This window comes from Lathamus discolor, chromosome 2 (assembly GCF_037157495.1).
Source record: "Lathamus discolor isolate bLatDis1 chromosome 2, bLatDis1.hap1, whole genome shotgun sequence".
NCBI classification, from domain to species: domain Eukaryota; kingdom Metazoa; phylum Chordata; class Aves; order Psittaciformes; family Psittacidae; genus Lathamus; species Lathamus discolor.
In genome coordinates, this window is record NC_088885.1 from 108821988 (window position 1) to 108844038 (window position 22051).

Genomic DNA, 22051 nt, shown 5'->3' on the forward strand with positions numbered 1-22051 from the left:
CATTCTTCAGATGGCAGGAAACGCTCTGGTTTCCAGCCTAGATTTATTCTTTGCCTACTTCATACCCATTTGTTCAACTGCCAACATTGTCTTCCAGCTTACAGTTATTTTCCCTTCCTGGCATTTATCTTCCTGATGTGCTCTGCACTTTTGTTCACCTCTCTGAAGCCAGTCATATGTAGAAATGACCAAAAGTTACACAAGGCCATCCTCCAGATAACCTTCAGAGACTATTTCACTCAAGACGAAGCCAGAGCAAATAATTGCCTACCAAGAGGAAGGCACCTTTGACATCTCCATTTAACACATACATAAGAGTTTCTACACTCAACTAAGGTAAAAACAAGAACTCAAAAGCCTGCCAAAGAAAGCTGCTGTACTGCAGCTTCTTGTCACACTGGGGAAAAAAAAAAAAAATAAAGTACAACAGATACTACCTTCCTACTTAATTATTACCTTTCAGCAGCATAAATACAGTCATGGCAGATACTGCATGGAAACCTACCCTAGGAAAAAATAGGACTCAAGTTATATATTGCAACAAACAATATCCACTTGGTTCACTGGAAAAAGCACCATAAACTAATAGCAGAAGCTGGTAGCAGAGAGTTATATTTTCACTACGTTCACACAAGTTAACACTCAGTTTTTGCTTTGTAAGAAGAGATCCCACATTGCATACATATTATAAATATTAATTCATACCATTTATATGCTGTTTCTCAGTTCTGCCCATGGTAGCTGGGACACAGCAATTACTGATTCAGATGAAGACTTCCCCCTGCCTGCCTCTGTCAGATGGAAGAGACTGTTTCTTGTCTTTGCACCCCAAAGCTTTTCTCTCTTCTCTGCATTTGAGTGCACAGTCACCTGTTGCCCCTACAAAGTCCACAGCATGGGGCATGCCTCACCTCAACACTTCTGTTCACCAGCCAAGTGACCAGTGTCCCAGCCAAGAGGAATGCAGTAGGTACAGGTACAAAGTGAGGGCCCTGTCTGCTTTTGCATACCCTAAGCAGATGCTAACAAATCACTGTCATGAGCAAGCCAATTGTCTATAGGAGGCTAAAGTAAGGAAAAAAATCCCCATTCATAAAGGTACTGACAACACTGCTTTGGGAACAAAACTGTATTCTTTAGGAGCTTTTTTTTTGGGGGGGGGGGGGGGGCACTCAAGACTTATTCCACCAGAAAGGGAATAAGTAGCTCAAGGTCAGAAAATATAGAATCATAGAATAGTTAGGGTTGGAAAGGACCTCAAGATCATCTAGTTCCAACCCCCCTGCCGTGGGCAGGGACACCTCACACTAAACTATCCCACACATGGCTTCATCCAACCTGGCCTTGAACACTGCCAGGGATGGAGCACTCACAACCTCCCTGGGCAACCCATTCCAGTGTCTCACCACCCTAACAGGAAATAACTTCCTCCTTATATCCAATTTAAACTTCCCCTGTTTAAGATTTAACCCATTACCTCTTGTCCTGTCACTACAGTCCCTGATGAAGAGTCCCTCCCCAGCATCCCTATAGGCCCCCTTCAGATACTGGAAGGTTGCTATGAGATCCCCATGCAGCCTTCTCTTCTCCAGGCTGAACAGCCCCAACTTTCTCAGCCTGTCTTCATACAGGAGGTGCTCCAGTCCCCTGATCATCCTCATGGCCCTCCTCTGGACTTGTTCCAGCAGTTCCATGTCCTTTTTATGTTGAGGACACCAGAACTGCACACAATACTCCAGGTGAGGTCTCACAAGAGCAGAGTAGAGGGGCAGGATCACCTCCTTCGACCTGCTGGTCATGCTCCTTTTGATGCAGCCCAGGATACGGTTGGCTTTCTGGGCTGCAAGCGCACACTGAAGCCTGCTCATGTTCATTTTCTCATCAACCAGCACCCCCAAGTCCTTCTCTGCAGGGCCGCTCTGTAGTCTCTCTTACTTTACAAAGGGACACACAGTTATGCCAAAGTTAAGGGCTTCAAACCAATCATACATAACTAGTTAAAGAACAAAGTGTGAAATCTGTCCCTCCAGCTTTTGTATTATTTTTAGAATTTTCTTCCATGTTTCCTACGACAGTGCCTGTAGTGCACTGCAAGGCTGTCTTGACATGTTTAAGAACATTTACTGTGGTAACTGGAATGCTTTAGGTCCCTCACAAAGGCTCTAGAAGAAAATACGTTCGTTTGTACTTCTGCTGTTTGCTGTCCTTTGGTTTAATAGCACGAAGGTGAAAGACTTGCTTTTTCAACAGTTCTGCAAACATGGATGAAGTATAACTGCGCAGACTCCACACACAGCCTTCCTGGAATTAACCATCTACCTAAGATGTCAAGGCACATTCGTTGGATAAAAGATTGAATAAATACATAATACATAATAAAATCTTCCATAGAAGCAAAGGAAACTCTCACCCTCTGTTGTGAACTTCAGCAGGGAAGGAAGTGAACAAGCAAGTCAACACCGTTGCACTAAATATGGCTGTAAGGCACCATAGAATGAGACAGTGCAAGATGGTGAAAGCCACCACTTTCATTTAGAAAAATATTATAGAACAGAAGATATTACTGAGGGCAGATCTTATGGAAAGGTCAGTGGCAATCCTCAAAGTGTTGTTTGGGATTTTTAATTCCTAGTAGTCGCTAAAACACTGGTGTGTTATTGACATTGTTCTAGCTACAAATACAAAGCACAGCACCTACAAGGGCTGCTATGGGTAAGTTGACTCCATCCCAACCAGACCACATAGACTACTTCAGGAGCAATCAATTCCTGCTCCACTGCCTGGCTTCTTAACAAGCTTTGAAACCAGGTAACTAAGTTTATGCTTAACTTATTTAAGGTTTTCATTGTTTTCATAGAACAGCTACTTCAAAATACCTGATCATCTGTTATTGGAATCGCGACAAAATAATTTGGAGTCTCTCGTGGACGTTTCTTTGACACGTCTTGCCCCAGGTCTTCCTTCTGGTCTTTCACCTTCCCCTTAGGTGATTCTTGGACTTTTCCTTGCTCCTGCCTTCTCTCTGTAGCTCTTTGACCTTCCTCTTGTAGGGGTAGATCTGCTTTTAGCTGTTCCTGCTCTTGGCTCTGATCCTCAGTCTGCTCCTCTATCACCAACCCATCCTGTTTTATATTGTCTTCAACCTGCATCTCCTGCAGCTCCATCACTTCTACTCTTCGCACTTCTTGGCTCTGGCCCTGCTGGAGTTTTGTCACCTCTCCTCCTTGATCCTGCTTTTGGCTTGGAGCCCCCTGTGGCACCTGCTCTGCCACAGTCAGTCCACTCTCACCTTCAGATTCTGCTATTGTCTCTCCCCAATTTTGCTTTGGAACAAGCTGCTCTCCATTCCCTAACGCTTCCTCACCTTGGTCCTGGAGGCAGATTGCCTCTTCCTGGTTATGTCCCAGCTGCAGCTGCACAGTGACCTTGATGCCAGCCATATCCTGTCCCCATTCCTGTGGCTGAACCTGTACAGTTACTTGCGGGAGAGTTGACCCTCGGCCACCCCGCTGTAACTGCACCTGCACGGTCACTGACGGGGCCTCCCATCTTGGGCTTGGCTTCAGGGGTTGCACCTTCACAGTCACCTCTGGGGACTCCAGAACTTGGCTCATCTTCTGTGGGCACACCTGCACCATCACCTCTGTGGCCTGCCACCCCTGGTCTGTTTCTTGTGGTCCCATGTTTGGGGTGATGCCTCCTTGTGCTGTCTGCCTCTGCAGCTGCACATGGACATTGTCCCTTCCCTGGGGCTGCTGACCAAGGGGCTGCAGCTGTGCTGATGAGAGATGGTCTTGTCCTTGCCCTAGCTGTACTGGTGAGCAGAGTTGCTGAGCTCCCTCTGGACTTCGAGCCACATGAACCTGCTGCTGGACTGTCTCCTGATGCCTAGTCCTACACATGTCCCCTTTTACAACCTCCATCCTACAGCAACAGAAATTTCTTCTCCAAAGCTGGGGATTCTTCAAGATCCTCCTCCTCTTTGGCACTTCATGTAATTTTTTAAGCAACTGGAAAACAAAGAAAAAAGCTCAATAGCTATCAAAAGAAAGAATTGCTTACAATAGTTCAGTTAGGGTTCAGCTCTGCAGTTACACTCAGTATAGGGAGTACCAACCAGGTCAAATAGCTCAATCTAAAAATCTCTGGAGACCCCACTTCAATATTAAACCACTGTGGTAGTTTAAAAATGTACAATAGTCTTGACTTCTACCCTTGCCCTGTTTAGGTCTCACATACTTTAAGGTACAAGTATGCCATTTCATAGCATGCTGCAGTATAGATGTAGGCTTTATCAAGGGACTACAAGTACATTACCTAAGGTAAAGAAATCCAGATTAGAAGAATAACCTGAGCCAAAGACTCAGACACTGACTATATCCAAAATCAATTTTGCCAGTGAAGCTTTGGTCTCCTGTAACAGCAACATGTTCTCATCTAATCAGACCAGCACACGCTTTTTTCCTCCCAAGTACACATTACTGCTTTTCTACTCCAAAATCCTGCCATGTGTTCCTTTATCTGAAGATCTTTGATTCATCCTATCTTATATCACTGAAAGCCCAAAGGGATTTTTTTTTTACCCTACTAGTTGTTTCAGAGACAAACTCCACAGAACCCCAGAGAACCAAAACATATTTCCTTGTCTATCAGTACAGCTCCTCAGTGCAGTTGGATCTACTGCATCCAAACACGTGTCACTATTTAAGGAAGACAACTAAGTAAATAAATCCTGTTTGGTCTGTAGAATTTATCTGTTTCCTGAAAAATGGTTCAGATCCCAGATTATGACCTGCCTTAACTTTTAAGTCCTTTTAAGTCATGGCAACATTGAGTTTTTCCCCCTGAAGCTATAAAAAAAAAAAAAAAAAAAAAAAAGCAGGCAGATATATTTTTCACAAATCTGCTCTCTCTGCTCTCCAAGACAACCAAAACGTTTGTTCAGAATTTGGAAGAAAACTAGATCCCTCCCCACCCCCACAAAACCCACATCCATGAAAAAGTCACAATTGAATAGACAAAGCCTAACAAACCCACACAACCTAAATATTTTAATACTGGGCAGTCCAAGCCACTGGAAATACAGCTCTCTCCCTGTATGAAAAAAAAAAAAAAAAACCAAAACCAAAAAACCAACAAAAAAACCCAAAAAACAAAAACCACAAAAACAAAAAATGCAAGCTTTCTTTGCAGTGGGTTAAAGGTGAGGAGCGTAAGAAACTCACCCCGAGTTCATATTAAGCTAATATACTTTCAAGAATCCAGGTGTTGTTCCATACAAGGGCTAGTTTTAAAAAGTGGATTTGAATGCTTGCATATACTTCATGTGTAATTTCACTAATCAGTTAGCTCCATATCTTGTACTCAATTACACTTTAGGAATTTTGTTGCCTGTATGTCAAATCCACTGCCTTAAAAAGAGACTAATGAAGACTTTTTAAAATGCAAGAGACCAAATGCTTATGGAAATAGATCCTACCTCTGGAGATGAAGCACTGTGGTCATAAACTAATTATAAAATCAGCTATTACTCATGATATTTGTGCCTGGGCTCCAATGAAAGATTTTTGTCCTTCTTGAAGAGTGTTTAATCAGGGATATGCAAAGTCCCTGATCAGCTAGTAGATGATCCTTAAGGAAAGGCAGAATCCAGCATAATACTTCATCCTGAAACAGCATGGAACTCACTTTCAAGTATCTCTCTAACATCAGCTTAGACTAAAGGAAGCTCTACCATTGCTGTCAAGCAACAGGACTGGAAGAAAAATATTGAAGTCTCCCGTTCCAACCATGTAACTTCTGTAGAACACAGGTGCATTTTTAAAATACTTTTAATGGAATATCAGCTGCTGAGACACTATTACACTCCCTTCCTCACAGTCAAGCTATTTGAGAAAGTAAACCCCTTTTTCTCCTTCAGAAGTCAAGTCTCAAGAATGTGCAAAGCCTTGGTAAGTACATACTATGATAGTTCAGCAAGATTCAGAGAATGCAGCATCTGAGTAAAATAGTAAACTCAGTTTACTCTGTAAACAAGTATTTATATGCATGTCACTCAGTCAGAAATTATGTTTAATGCACTTAAAGTGACAGCAAGACTTATGCCACTAGAACTTCATAAACCCCACTGAAGTCTTTGTCTTATGAGATGCACAGCTGAGGTATGATGCAACAGATTTAGACAAACCCTTCTACACAGCCTAAATTGCTCTGGGAGAAATTGTTTAAAACACGTAACTTCTTAAAACAAGTAGCAAATGCCAAGGTGGTGGCTATTTGTTGGTTTCTGTTGGGTTTTTTCCCTTCCCAAGCTAACACTTACAAGCTTGTCAATTCATACATTTGTGCCTGCGCAGTAGCTTTCAGTGAGGAGTTTGCAGACTGCCACCAATGTAGGATAGAAAAACATGACAGCTCAGGCTGAGTATAAAAGTAGTGCATGGAAAAAAGCTTTGGTGTTCTTTACAAACTAACAGACATCTTTTATGGTTTTCAATACGTAACATCCAAGTAGTCTTGTCAATATTATACAGTTCTTTCCCTACACTATTTTGCTCTTAAACCTGTGTTGCTTCATAGATGCAAATCTACCACAAAATCTCCCGTTGACATCACCACCGCCTAAAATAACTAGAGCTGCAACTGTTACCCAGCCACCCCTACACTATTCACAAGTCCACAGAGTCCTTGCAGCCATTTCATGGCTATCATCAAGTCAGGAATTAAGGGCTCAAGACTTTTCTGCCTTCTGTTGTACAACCTGAACTCCTCAGAGGTTGACAAAGTGGTAGCATCTTGGTCCTTCAAACACTTCAGCACCTGTTTGAAATAAAAAGTGGCTATAGACCCCAGAAGGCTTCAAGCTTCCCTCAAACTCCTCCCACTGTTGCCCAGAGCCCTGCCAAGCCATGGCAAGTGACAACATCAAATACTTATCTACCTACAGTAAGCTCCAGTGCAAGGCAGACAGCCAAAAGCCAAGTGCCACAGACTGCAGTCTATACAAATAAGAAAGGTTCCTTCTCCTATAGGACTTAAAAAACCCTGAAATACATATTTTTGGAGCTCCTGAAAAAAAGCTAGACCACCTACTCACATCCAAAACATGTAAAATATGAGAGCTCTTTCTTCAAATAAGTTGCTTATTCCACTTTTAGCCTTTCAACAGATCTTCTGCAGACACCTGCATCCCAACCAGTACCTCTGAAACAGCAAAAGCATGAACTCCAAAGGGAAGCTCCTGCAGCCTTTAGCCCCATGCCTAAATCTGGAAACAGCTACTAACTCTGCCTAGCTAGCACCACCCTTGATCAAAAGGGTCTATAAACATCCAGAAGGAAAGTTCACCTATCCTACATAGATGTAGGCAGCATTTAGCCAAAGGCCTCAGTTCGCCCTCTGCTGCTTCTCACCTCCTCAGTCTTACAGTAGTCAGATGCTCAAAGTAAGTGACAATACATAATTATCCGCTGCTCTAAGCTTTAATTCATCTAGTGTGAAATAATTTCCTGTTGTCAGTGATAAATTATTATACCATACAGAAACCCATAACTATTCTATGATTCTATGAAGCTTGGCAATGTTTACTTCTACCCAGAAACAGTTTTTACACTGCAGGGAAGCCCCACGGAAAACTGATGACTGGGTAACAATGCCTCAATACTTCTAGAGGATGGTGCTGAAATCTGCTACAGCCACCCCGGCTCATGCGAACCAGTCTCCCTGAGCAGAAAATAAGCCATGACAACAGCTTTTACACAGTTATCCTTCATCAGGTAAGTCAAACTCCTCAGCTGTGACAGTAACACACAAGTTCACTGGCACTGGTCTGGGAAACCCCAAATAAAAGTCAAGGGCCTTGCTTTCTGCCCCAAGTCCTCTCCCTCACTCCTTAAGTACAGGAGAGCAGGATGCAGATCAGCAGCTAAGGAGAGGGCTTGCCAAAGTCCAGAGAGGCTGCTTAGACTGCTGTGAATAAAGGGAAGACTTGCCAAGGTACTGGTCAAGCATAAGCACCTGCCCACTGTAGTAATTCACTTCTCATGCTTTACCCAACATGTGAACAGCTGCTTGGGGCGTCAGTACCCTACCTGCTCCCCCTCTGCCTCTCCTCTTCCCTGTTCCATTCCTCTTCCCAATAAAGCTATCAGTTTGCTGAAATAATCTGATGTACAGGAGGCAAAGCGCATTTGGGGCAAGCAGACCTAGGTGCAGCAGAAGTCTCTCTAAACAATACTGCCTTCTGGCAACCTATGCTTAAAACATGCAACTTGTCCAGCCATGCTAGAAGGCTGTAGTTACACAAGCCACTTTCCTCAGCCTTCTGATATATTTGTGTGGTCATCAGGCCTTATTCTCCCCAGAAATGACTACATGCTTTGCAGCATGGACATCGGATACTTGTATATTTTTCTTGTTAAACTGCCTTTTCAGGATTCTGCTCCCATGTTATTAAGTAATATGGACTAGTACCCACTCCTAGTGATCCATGTGGGTGCTAGGGATACAGATAGTAGTAGCCTGGGGAACATAAAGAAGGACTACAGAGCCCTGGGAGAAGTGGTTAGGGGCTCTGGAGCTCACATAGTCTTTTCGTCAATTCTTCCGGACACAGGGGAGGAGCTAAAAAAAGCTAGGAAGATTGGCCAAGTTGATAAATTGTTAAAAGGGTGGTGTCACAGTCGGGGTTTGGGTGTCTTGAGCACAGCACCAAAGTTTGTATGCCAGGTCTGGAGCGTTGGAATGGAAGGTTACAGGCTCTTTAGAAAAAACGGGCCTGGCAGGCGGGGAGGGGGAGTTGCCCTTTATGTCAGGGATAGGCTGGAGAGTATGGAACTCTGTCTGGGGACAGGTGAGCAGTTTACAGAGAGTTTGTGGGTCAGGGTTAAAAGGAGAACAGCGATGGGAGACATTACTGTGGGGATCTGTTACAGACTGCCTGATCAAGGAGAACCTGTGGATGAAGCACTCTACAGACAGATAGGAAAAGCCTCACACTCACAGGCCCCTGTTTACCTGGGTGACTTCAACCACCCTGACATCTGTTCGAACGACAGTAAAGCCCAGCACAAGCAATCCAGGAGGTTCCTCAGTTGTGTGGAAGACAGCTTCCTTCTGCAAGTAATGGAGCCGACAAGGAGAGGTGCCATGCTTGACCTTGTGCTCACCAACAGGGAGGGGCTGTTTGGAAATGTGACACTCCAGGGCAGCCTCTGTTGCAGTGATCATGAAATGGTCAAGTTTGAGATCCCCAGGACAGTGAGAAGAGCGTGCAGCAAGCTCACTGCCCTGGACTTCAAAAGAGAAGACTCTGGCCTCTTCAGGAGCCTGCTTAGTAAGGTTCCATGGGATATAGCCCTGGAGGGCAGGGGGCCCAAGACTGTTGGTTGATATTCAAGGATCACCTGCTACAAGCTCAGGAGTGCTGCATCCCAACTAGAAGGAATTGCAGCAGGAGGGCCAGGAGACCTCCTTGGATGGATAAGGAGCTGCTGAGGAAAATTCAAAGGAAAAAAAAGAGGCTTATATGAAGTGGAAGCAAGGACAGGCGGCCTGGGTAGAATACAGATATGTTGTCCGGGAAGCTAGGGACCAGGTTAGGAAAGCTAAGGCCCAGTTAGAATTAAACCTAGCCAGGGATGTTAAGGGTAACAGGAAGGGATTCTACAGGTACATAGCAAATAAAAAACAGACTAGGGACAACATAGGCCCCCTGAGGAAGCTTTCGGGAGAACTGGCTACACAGGATTTGGAGAAGGCTGAGGTTCTGAATGACTTCTTTGCCTCGGTCTTCACTGGCAAAGGCTCTGACTGCACCACCCAGTTCTTAGAAGGTAGACGCAGGGACTGTGAGAATGAAGACCTTGGGCCCACTGTAGGAGAGGATCTGGTTCGAGACTACCTTAAAAATGTGAACGCACACAAGTCCGTGGGGCCTGATGGAATCCATCTGCAGATCCTGAAGGAGCTGGCAAATGAAGTTGCTGAGCCACTGGCCATCATATTTGAAAAATCATGGCAGTCAGGTGAAGTTCCCAAAGACTAGGAAAAAGGGAAATGTAACCCCCATTTTCAAGAAGGGGAAAATGGAAGACCCGGGGAATTACAGACCAGTCAGTCTCACCTCTGTGCCTGACAAAATCTTGCTAAGGCACATGAAAAACAACAAGGTGCTTGGTGACAGCCAGCGTGGCTTCACTAAGGGGAAATCCTGCCTGACCAATTTGGTGGCCTTCTATGATGGGACTACAGAACCAATGGACAGGGGTAGAGCAGTTGATGTCATCTACATGGACTTGTGCAAAGCGTTCGACACTGTCCCACACGACATCCTTGTCTCTAAATTGGAAAGACATCAATTTGATGGATGGACCACTCGGTGGATAAAGAACTGGCTGGACGGCCGCACACAAAGAGTTGTGGTCAGTGGCTCAATGTCAGGCTGGAGACCAGTAATGAGTGGTGTCCCTCAGGAGTTGGTCTTGTTTAATATCTTTCTCAGGGACACAGACAGTGGGATTGTGTGTGCCCTCAGCAAGTTTGCCGATGACCAAACCACACAGCTTGGTGTCAATATGCTGCAGGGAAGGAATGTCATCCAGAGGGACCTTGACATGCTTGTAAGGTGGGCTGATGCCAACCTTATGAAGTTCAACCATGACAAGTGCAAGGTCCTGCACCTGGGTTGGAGCAATCCCAGGCACAGCTACAGGTTGGTCAGAGAAGAGATTCAGAGCAGCCCTGCGCAGAAGGACTTGGGGGTGTTGGTCAATGAGAAAATGAACATGGGCTGGCTTCAGTGTGCGCTTGCAACCCAGAAAGCCAACCGTATCCTGGGCTTCATCAAAAGGAGCATGACCTCAGTTCGAAGGAGGTGATCCTGCCCCTCTAACTCTGCTCTTCTGAGACCTCACCTTGAGTACTGTGTGCAGTTCTGGTGTCCTCAACATAAAAGGGACATGGAACTGCTGGAACAAGTCCAGAGGAGGGCAACGAGGATGATCAGGGGACTGGAGCACCTCCCATACAAAGATAAGCTGAGCAAGGTCTGGCTGTTCAGCCTGGAGAAGAGAAGGCTGTGTGGAGACCTCATAGAAGCCTTTCGGTATCTGAAGGGGGGCTATAGGGATGCTGGGGAGGGACTCTTCATCAGGGACTGTAGTGACAGGACAAGGGGTAATGGGTTCAAACTTAAACAGGGGAAGTTTAGATTGGACATAAGGAGGAAGTTCTTTCCTGTTAGGGTGGTGAGGCACTGGATATAGGTTGCCCAGGGAGGTTGTGAATGCTCCATCCCTGGCAGTGTTCAAGGCGAGGTTGGACAAAGCCTTGGGTGAGATAGTTTAGTGTGAGGTGTCCCTGCCCATGGCAGGGGGGTTCGAACTAGATGATCTTGAGATCCTTTCCAACCCTAACTATTCTACAATTCTAAGTAGAAGAGGAAGCAGCAGATCAACAGACTTACCATAAATACTCTTAGAAACAATATTTCTGTATTAATAGCATCATCTTCTAGGTCACCATAGTGTGCCACAAATCTGTTCATTCCCTATCAATGAAATCTGAATCAAGTTAAGTTAGGAGAAAGCACATACAATTTATTGGGCCTGATTTTCTTCCCAGTTTATTGCACCTTCGTAAGTGTGAAATTTTGTTGCAGTTGACAAGAAATGGTAGCAGGAAGAACTGAGGAACCAAAATTCAGTAAGCAAGTCATCTGTACAACACAACCTTAGCCAGAGAACTTGCTTTACCTAAACATTTTATCCTGTCTCACCTTTTGCTAGAGGTCTAATATAGGGGGAGGAAGAAGGGTGAAGGTGGGAGGGAATACAGAGCCACTGTTAAGTAACACAGAAAACAGTGACTAAGTGATCAAAAACATCAATGTTCTCAAGTCTTCACATAGTAGTGTTCACAGTTTAAACCTAACAAATTCAGAATGAAGAAAAACCCTTGGTTGGTTGCTTTGTGTGTATTGTTATCTGTTAATAAAGAAGCACCCAGGTTCAAGAGTTTCTTGACATTTTCATTTTCTAGCCTATTTTTGTTGTACAAAAGTGGCAAAATGAGGCAACTCACCTCCTCAAAACCAATGCTGTATTTCAGCATGTCTATCTTTTTCTGACTAGTAGCCCAAGTAACAAATGAGTAGGGTATTCCAAGCTGCTATTTAACAGAAGACCACTAATTCCTCACCAACACTAAATTTACAGTGTTTGTTTACCGACATAGGTAAGGCCAAGGAACAGGGGTGGAGGATGAAAATGAGAGAAGTGGGAGCCATGAACCAAACGATATTTATGCTTGGTAGAAAGACTTTAGAGCAGAAAGACCCACACTTCATAGAGGCAACATGTACTTCACAAAGATTCTTTTTTCTTTAGTGGCTCATTATGATTCAACACATTGTCAGACTACATTGAATGAATTGTTCCCAGAGTACAGATGAAAGATAACAAAGGCTTGGCTTGTATTTAATGATCCACCACTAACATATCTGCATGTGGGTACAGTTTCAGCATTTAGCATGTGCTATGTATATAATAGTGACTACAGTGTCATACAAAGACCACCACTATCTGGTAGAGAAGAAAAGCCAACACCATTCTTCTGAAGTGGAAAGCAGTTATTAGCTTTTAAATGACAGCATGTAACTCGCTTTATTAGCCATTGTTTAAAACACTATAATTAGAAAAAATGTTAGATATGCAAGATAAACCTTCCTCCCTCAAATAATACATGCTCCCCTGAGAGTTACTCTGTTAAAGAGAGTTTTGTAGAAGTTTCTTTATACTAAGATAAAGAAATTGTGTCACACTCTCATTGCAGCAAGAACTGATTCACCCATAAAACATGTCCCAGTCATTGCTTTTCCTTATAAAAATCTCCAAGCAGCCATTAAACAACAATTATCCTTGATGCTGTACTGATCCTTTAGGTGTAATAGAAGAAGGTATTCTGTACCTTCGAAGCTGGTTTAAATTATCATCCCTGCTGACCCCCACCCCATTTTGAGTGAAGCAAAACTCAGTTAAGGTACAATCCATTTAACCATGTTAGTCTGCACTTAAAAATGCACCTTTACACTTCCTAGAATAAATGAACATGTTACTCTTGTAGTAAGACACGACAAACTTTAGATTATCTACAAATGATAATCAGTTAGCACACACTTGAGATTACTTTGATTTTTGATAGGCATATCATTTATGCAAGCAAACATCATTCTTTAAAAAGGCAAGAGTCAATTCAGCCTGGAGAAGAGAAGGCTGCTTAGAGACCTCATAGCAGCCTTCCAGTATCTGAAGGGGGCCTATAGGGATGCTGGGGAGGGAGTCTTCATTAGGGACTGTAGTGATAGGACAAGGGGTAATGGGTTCAAACTTAAACAGGGGAAGTTTAGATTGGACATAAGGAGGAAGTTCTTTACTGTGAGGGTGGTGAGGCACTGGAATCGGTTGCCCAGGGAAGCTGTGAATGCTCCATCCCTGGTGGTGTTCAAAGCCAGGTTGGACGAAGCCTTGGGTGACATGGTTTAGTGTGAGATATCCCTGTCCATGGCAGGGAGTTTGGAACTAGATGATCTTAAGGTCCTTTCTGACCCTAACTATTCTATGATTCTGATCACTTCTGATACATGGGAAACTAGAACACCAGGACTGAAATAATAATTAAAAAGGATGAGGATACACATAATCATCTGCTCAGAAGCAGACCTTGCAGGTATGTGCTGACTTGGTTACTCCTTCACAAAGCAGTACCTAAGCCTTCACTAAACATATTGGTGAGAAGGCTAAGACTAAGACTGATCCAGGAAACCCCTGTTCTGGTAAACAATTTTTCTTTCTCACACAGGCAGGAGCTTCAAGTCTGGCTCTCCATGCCTGCACACTCCCAGGCACCACCAGCTCAGAGCTGGCACTCCCATCACCCATTGACACCAGAACTTCAGAAGCACCCATGAACTAAGTGAGCTCTGCACAGGATGGACACCTCTTCCCCAACTGCTTCTGTCCATTTCAAAACATTTTGAGTGCAAAAGCATGGTTTACACTGCTAGAATTAGACCAACACCTACACCTGTGTATTTGAGACAGTACAGTCCAGATACTGACCACCTACTCTCACAGAGAATTTCTTAATGTACTTCTATAGATTCTATTATTTCAGCAACATTTCACAAGTCAGAATACTTCAAGTGTCCACTTTCCAGCTATAAATTAAGGAGATTAATCAGAAATACTATATGTTACATCACTTAACCCTCTGCTTATGACTGTCTCCAATAATATCCAGTCACAATGATCATCTGCAATCTAAAGGATTTATGCAGTAAACTATGGCTCTCCTGAAGTACCTCATATCCACTTGAAAAAGCAAATATACATTATTTTCTCCTTTAAAGTAATTATTCTTTAAGTACACAAGGATATCTGTATGTTTCCATCTTAAGTGCCTGAGTACACAATCTTGGCAGAAGATAATACCGTATCTGGACGTCTAAGCCTTTACTATAAGTTTTAATTATGCATATTTTCAAACCCCATATGAGCATCCAAACCACTTACTGTCAGGTCCTTAGCTCACGCCTGCCTGAAGCCTTTCTAATCAGCCAATTACACAAACACTATTCAAGCAAGAAGCGTGAAAGGACTGAGGGTAACACACTGTTTAGGCTAGAAGCATACATGGCAGAACACAGTACAGCCAGGGCATGCCAACTGTGCAGTAAGTGCTGCAGGAGAATGTCTGACCAGCATCCGCAGCAACATAGGATGCAAGCTGAGATGGAGGCAGGCACAGAGCTGCTGAAGGTCAGCATGTTTCTCTCCCCAGAGGAGTGTACCTGAGGGACCAGAAAAAGCATCTCTCAAACCCATTAAAGAAAAAAAAGAAAAAAAGCCCACTAAAAAAGCCAACCAACCAATAAAAACCAAACCCACTGAAAAAAATAAAACCCATCTCATATTTCTTCTTACTTTCATAAGTAAGGGAAAACAAACTGCCCCCATTTTATAAGTATCCTTAAGGAAAAAAAAAAGCTAAATTCTTCTTTACATAAAGGATAAGAAATTACTTTAAACTCAGTTGCTAGTCTGCTAATTGCCCAAAGGACATAGTAAAAGCCACTGGTTTTGACAGCACACATTATTCATAATAAGGTCTGGTTTGCACCTATAGTGCAACATGGAACAAATATTAGCTAGAAATGCATTTTAGCAATGCAGAATTCGAGTTACATGGGAAAGTTATACTTCTGCTGTTTAAACAAGAGTTTAAAGTCAGTAGCTTAAACCCTTCTTTGCAAAGCAACTTCTATTGACGTATTTTGTTTTTGTATTGAAGCACTTGAAACAGCGTTTTTCATTCTTCAGTTGGAGCAAGGTTACAACACGTACCTTACTGCAAACCGGACTATTTTTCAATAATGTTTAAGAATCTATCACATACACTTCCTTGAGGATTTCTGAGACATGGTTAATAAAAATGATCTTGTGTACTGATGTGTGTAAACAGAACAAGCCCCTGTGTCACAGCTGGGATGGTTTTTCCGCTATGTAAACAAACACTTCTGCATAGTCATGCTCCTGTTGCAGTTTACCCTGCACCAAGAGACTGCAGACCTGCTCAGATATGAAAGCTAATGCTATTTATTCCCAGCCTTCCTACCTGTATTCTCAAAGGACAGCTCAGTAAAATCAAAGTATATGTACGGTCTGAGAAAATGCTCCTCTTTCAATAAGAAGCTCACATTATGCATGCCTTCTGCTAGAGGAACACAGATCCTTCTTCTAAAGAAGATATAAAAGCATCTGAGCTGGGGGATGGAAACTGTGACATAAGAGGCAGCCACTGGAAAGACATATGGAGGCAGAGAAATAAGAGAGATATCAGGAGTTGGCAAATCTTCTCTTAAATTTCACATTCACATGCTCACCACATTTAGACACAAAGACTGTACCTAACATTCCAGCACAGGGTTTGTGGTTTGGATTTTTGCATTCTCTAGAGCACATGCTATTATTGACATACCCCTGTACAGCACAGTAATCCTGCATTGCTAATCTGCATTTTGTATTAAAGCCAGAAATAGCGGCAACACACTGGACTGTAGTGAAATTACAAAGTACATTACTATTATACCATCTTGCAAGTATGAGCTGTCAACTACCATTCAGTAGTACACAGCCTTTTTGTCTTGCGCACATACAGCAGGGGAAATTGAACAAAGCAAATAGCATTTGTGATTCTTGACCATTATCAAGAAAGTAATTTTCTTCTCAAATTGAAGAAGAGTTGCAGGGTATAAAGAAAACAGTTATACCTGAAACTCCTTTATCTACTCTGGCAAGACGATGTCCATCAAGTTCAAGTTTCTCCTGTTTTGGTTTGTGGGTTGGTTGTTTGTTGTTGGTTTTTTGGTGGTTTTTTTTTTTTTTGCTGTTGTTGTTGGGTTTGGGGTTTTTGGTTGGTTGGTTTTGTTGTTTGAGTGGTGGCTTTTTATTTTGGGGGTGGGGGGGTGGATAAGACATATTTCCACCTGCATTACTAGAATATGACTAATGGAGAGAGTCAAGAACTAATGCTTTTATGCCACATAGTACATATTGTAACATGCTTCTGTCAAACTCTCCTTGTGATGCTTATGCCTTTTTGTCTGGGGTATCAAAATAAAAAATAAAGCTTTCTTCAATGACAACCAAGAGCAACCTACTCACAGTTATCACCATGAAAGCTGTTAGACTGCAAGTCTAAAGAAACTAAAACCTCTATCAACTTTTTCCTGGTTTCTATTAGCAGGATGTGTTGGGAGGGAATGATCCTCAGTGTATTCATGGGACTAACTACCTACAGCATTTGAGCCAGCTTACTTGGGATGGGTTAGGAAAGAGCTTGTGTCAGGACAGAGGGGAAGGATACCTCTGACAGCCTCTAGGCAAGCTGCCACGAGGAAATTAAAGTTTGATGAACAAATTTAGTCTCGTACTATGCAATGTTTTACTAAACCGCACAATATACCCAAAGTTACAAGTTGTAGGATGACACAGCTGAATTACAGGCATGATTTTGGACAAAGCTCAGTTCTGCATCGGTTATCCAACTTACTGACCTTCAGAAGCAGCAAGATCACACTAAATGCAGAACTTGTCTCCTTCCCATCCCCCAACTTGTTTAAAAATCAGCATCACATTTGGACATCTCTGGTGAAAGATATCTCTGACAATGAATTCTCAAATGTGACAACTAAAACCTGAGCTCTCACTGCAGCCTATTAACCCTGTCACCTAAACCCATGTGTAATTATTAACCATAATGTGTTGAGAGCTTCTGCTTGCTACAGTTATGAACACAACTTCTTAAACATCTATTAGGAAGCTGCTAAGGCACACCCTTGCCAACACTTGAGTAAAACAGGAACAAATTAACTGCTTTGATATATTTGAGATTGTTGTTGAGTCTTCAAAGAAAAGACAACCCTGAAAAACAGGTGTTTTCCATAAATGAAATCTTAATTTGCTAGGATCCTCCTGGGAATGAATAACAGGTCTGGGTATATATTATGCAAGCAATTCTTACATACTGTGGCTTGTAACATTTTTTTGTGGCTGAAATTCTCTAGTACACTTAAAGGTGGGTCCAATACCCACAGCAGAAGAGGCCTTCTTTTGGGTCAGTCATCTCCACCTCAAATGCAATGCTACACATATCCATTCCAACACATTAGAAAACAGAAGGAGCTGAAAGGAAATTCACGACACTCACTAGATTAAATAATCTAGGAACAAAGAAACAAGCTTTTCAAAGGCAAGCTTGTTTCTGTAGATATTTTAATAAGGCTATTACTCAGAAGCATCCACAGGAAAAGAAAATATTACCTAATGCTCCTAGATAAGTAATCTTTACATATTTGTTGAATACACCTTCAGCATGTGTATAGGCTCGTGTTCCTTAGAAATTGTTTTGACTTTTAGTGTGTGAAAAGAGAAACAATACCATATTTAACTGCTCAAACTATATAAAAAAAGTTATTTACAGGAGTTATTTTGTCTTTATTATGGATTTTTAGGAAACAGCAAGTCACCTCTCTATATTAAGAAGGCTGAAGAGAGACTACATAAAGCTATAAATACTATTAATTGCAGAGTAAAGCACAATATCATTAAGAGCTATGGAAACTGTCCCATCTCCTTTATTCCTTTTGCTTCTGACAATCAAGCTTAAGAGAAAGGGTAATTGAACCTTTCCATCAAAACCCTTGTGTGGATTAAATCTTTTCCAAGAATGAACTAGCATTGATTACTTATAAGAACCAGCAATTTTACAGCCACTTTAGAGGCATGGAACCATCCCAGAACTTCAGAAGCTGGGCCTTCAATGAGCAAGCAGCTGCACCACCAGCATGGGGATGAAAGCATATGATCAGTTGCTTCAGAAGCAACTCAAATAGATCAAGAAGAGACATCAACTGTAGTTGATCTATTTAAATTCCTAAGATTATATGGAAACATGGAAAAGAGGTGCAGGAATATAGAACTCTTTGAATTAAGCTTACAGAAAATTTTTTTTTGATAACCCACTCAACATTTCAGAGCAGTCTGACACCGTCATGTGCAACATCAGTATGAGGAATAAGGAACACCAAAAAAACAACAATTAATAAAGGAGCCCTGGAAAAAAATGCTCTTGGTTGGGGGATGGCTGTTTTTAAGTATTGAAATAGGCAAAAAGAGTCTTAAGTTACAGTCTGTATACATACATATATATACACACACATATTGTGTGCATATATATGCATGCACATATTTATATAACCTAAACATGCATTTTAGTTATGCAAACTGTTGATATGTATCAACATTAGATTATAAATCAGCTCTCTCACTTCCTAATTGTGGAAACCCTTTACACTGCATAACCATATGTTCCTATCTGCAGTAAAAGGACCCCAAAAGAAAGACTACCTAAGAGAGAACAGCAAGCACTTCATCTTCATAGCAGTCTTCAGAAGGCCCACCAATCCACTCTGCAGATCAGAACAAACAACTTCAGGTAGCATTTTTCCTCTCCCAGTGTCCCCCTTTTGGCTTCCCAGACAAAGACATCTCCCAAGGCCGTGCTCTTATTAAAGTGGTTGGAAAGCTTAAGTAAAGTCACAGCAGACTTACCCCATAGCCAAGAGGAAGAGGCAAACTGGACTCAAAAAGTCATTCCATAGGTGAAAAGGAACAGTAGCTGCAGATAGGCTCTCAGGACAGCAAGACAGAACAGGCAGCCAGAGGTCAGTGAGAGGCAAGGGCAAAGGGCTCATTACATCTTACCCAAGCATCACTCCCTAGTTCCTCAACAGTGCTATAAAGCCATAAGGTATATCTCCTGATTTGATGAAATGCTCTCAGCTACAGGTTAGCCTCCCCCAGGCATACTACTGAGTACTCTCAGGGCTAGGTAGACCTGCATTACCAGTGCTCATCTGCACATACCTAGCAAAAAGAACAAGAGATTTGCACTTCAAAGCTACTGACTTGGCATTGTTCCAGTAAATACCAAGTTCATCTTGAAGTTGCTGTCAGATCACATGCCAAACCTAAAGGATATCCTGAATGTTGAGATGAAAGAAGAGGACAGAAAAGTTTCTTTAAAACCATCATGACAGCAAATACTAAAGCATAAACAAAACCAAGACATATTACAAATAAGTGGGACACTATTGTCATTAGCTATCCCCAGTGGCAGTAGCTTGTTAGGCCTACAGTCAGTTGTTAACAACCTTAGATTTAGATTATTATTCAAGCTGCAGATCTTTGAAGGCCTATTAAAGACAACAACAACAAAATACCCCAGCATGCTAAGTAAGCATATCTTTAGAGGGTCAGGTTTCTACAAACAAGCATTGACTCGTAACTTGGTGTTCAAGGCCAAATTACTCCAAGGACAGATATTAGTTAAAATAAAAAACAAATCAAAGGAAAAATAAAATTATTTTTACAATATTTTTCCCCCAGCCCCTCCCCCTTAAAAGAAGTGGAACGTAGGTTCAGTTTAAGTAGTTTTGGATTTTGCTCCTCTTGAGTTCCCTAATCACATTAGCATCAGAAGTAGACACAGTCAAAAATATTGAGACTTAAAATAGGAAAGATATAAATTCATAATTCATAATCTAGATTCACAACAGACTGCTATCTCCTGCTATAGAAGCCCATGCTAATGGACATCACTACAATACCTCAAAGATCACATTTCAAAGGGCGATTCCCTTAGAAGTAAAAACAGGGTCATAAGGTACAATGCAGAGCCATAATAAAAAGCCTCAATATGAGTACACTGAGCAATTCAGTTTTCCACATACAGCAGTTGCATTTTACCCTCATTAATATCAAATTAACTTAACCACACCATTCTCTGCCTCCTCTTTCCCAACCCAAAAACTTCTATTACCCTTAATCATTTTTCAAGCACATTAGCTATAACTCATCAGCCTCTGCGAGCAGCATTTCTACTTCACCAATCACAACACTTCAAAGAACAAGGCTATAACACAATAACAGTTATGAAATAAAGCTTAAACAGCTACTTACACACCTACCAGCTGGTAGCAACACTGACAACTTACCTAAGAATCCTTTAAACACTTCAGCTACCAATACCCAGAAACACACACACTTCTTAACTAAAACCCACCTTATCAACAGAGAGAATTGGATGGCTTTTTATATCAAATAAAATTCACATGACTGGGCCTGTCTCATGAATGTGACCCACCTACACCTGTGCTGAGTAAAGAGGTCATTTAGGAGAAAAAGCCTGCAGTTTAGCTACTACAAGTTGCCACTTATCTGCTAGATTGGGAAGACAGCAGAGCAAACATTGATACAGCTGAAACATCAAATATTTTCTTTAAAGTTTTACTGCTTTAGCCTGTTTTGTTACACAGGACACCTGAGGATCTTGGACACTCTCAGTTAAGTGTTAATGAATAAATGCCTAGGGCTGGTTGTGACCTACTTGTATAAAAGCTTCTCCTTCACTATGTTCTTTCTTTCCCCATTTTTCCCTGTATATGCTTGCAATTTGCTGAGAAGACACTCTTAGTGGTATTTGGTGATTAAGTCAAGCTAAGAAGGTGTGTGATAAAGCTTTGTGGTTCTTTAGGTGTTGCTTCTAAAGGGAGGGATCCAATTGATTTGGGTTGATGCTTTTCCAGCATTTTGAAATTAATGAATTGACTAGTGTTAAATATGTGCCCCTAAGAAAACAGTTTGATTAAGCAGAAGAGTGAGTGTTTAGGTAATGATTTTTAGGCTGACCTTTGAGAAGGTAAGGAAATTTAAGGGAGTAAATAATGGTGTTGCATAAGTTGGTCTTGCAACCAAATATTGTTGCCTTTAGCTATGCTTCGAAGAAAGAATGATCATTACATTGCAGGTACTTCTAAGACTTTTATTATACTTCTTGTTGATAAATCTCTCCCTAATATGATAGTGCCTCCATGTTTTTAAAATCGTAAAGTAAAAGATTGCACTGTATTAGGTCACAATAACTAATGCTGTCTTTATACAGTGCTGACAAGTATCTTATGAAAAACATTTAATTCAGGCTTTGTTACAGGTCAAATGAAAGATAGGTTGACCAGTAAAACAGGAAGACAGGCTGAGAAAGTTGGGGCTGTTCAGCCAGGAGAAGAGAAGGCTGCATGGAGACCTCATAGCAGCCTTCCAGTACCTGAAGGAGGGCTATAGGGATGCTGCAGAGGGACTCTTCATCAGGGACTGTAGTGACAGGACAAGGGGCAACGGGCTCAAACTTAAACAGGGGAAGTTTAGATTGGCTATAAGGAGGAAATTCTTTCCTGTTAGGGCGGTGAGGCACTGGAATGGGTTTCCTGGGAAGTTGTGAATGCTCCATCCCTGGCAGTGTTCAAGTCCAGGTTGGACGAAGCCTTGGGTGGCATGGTTTAGTGTGAGGTGTCCCTGCCCATGGCAGGGGGGTCGGAACTAGATGATCTTAAGGTCCTTTCTGACACTAACTATTCTATGATTCTAAGATCCTG

The 22051-nt window shown here is 42.1% G+C and overlaps 1 protein-coding gene across 3 annotated transcripts in view; it reads right to left on the reverse strand.

Moving 5' to 3' along the window:
- The window catches only part of LOC136008568 (uncharacterized), a 47514-nt gene extending 26836 nt beyond the window's left edge, over positions 1–20678 (reverse strand). For all 3 annotated transcript variants that reach the window (XR_010610143.1, XR_010610142.1, XM_065668028.1), the window contains exons 1-2: positions 20615–20678; positions 2877–4010 (exon numbers count right to left, since the gene is read on the reverse strand). Coding sequence is in view for 1 of the 3 variants with exons in the window: in XM_065668028.1 (XP_065524100.1) it covers positions 2877–3923 (1047 nt within the window). In the remaining 2 variants the exon portion in view is untranslated. The remainder of the gene's footprint in view (positions 1–2876; positions 4011–20614) is intronic.
- Positions 20679–22051: the final 1373 nt, after the last annotated feature.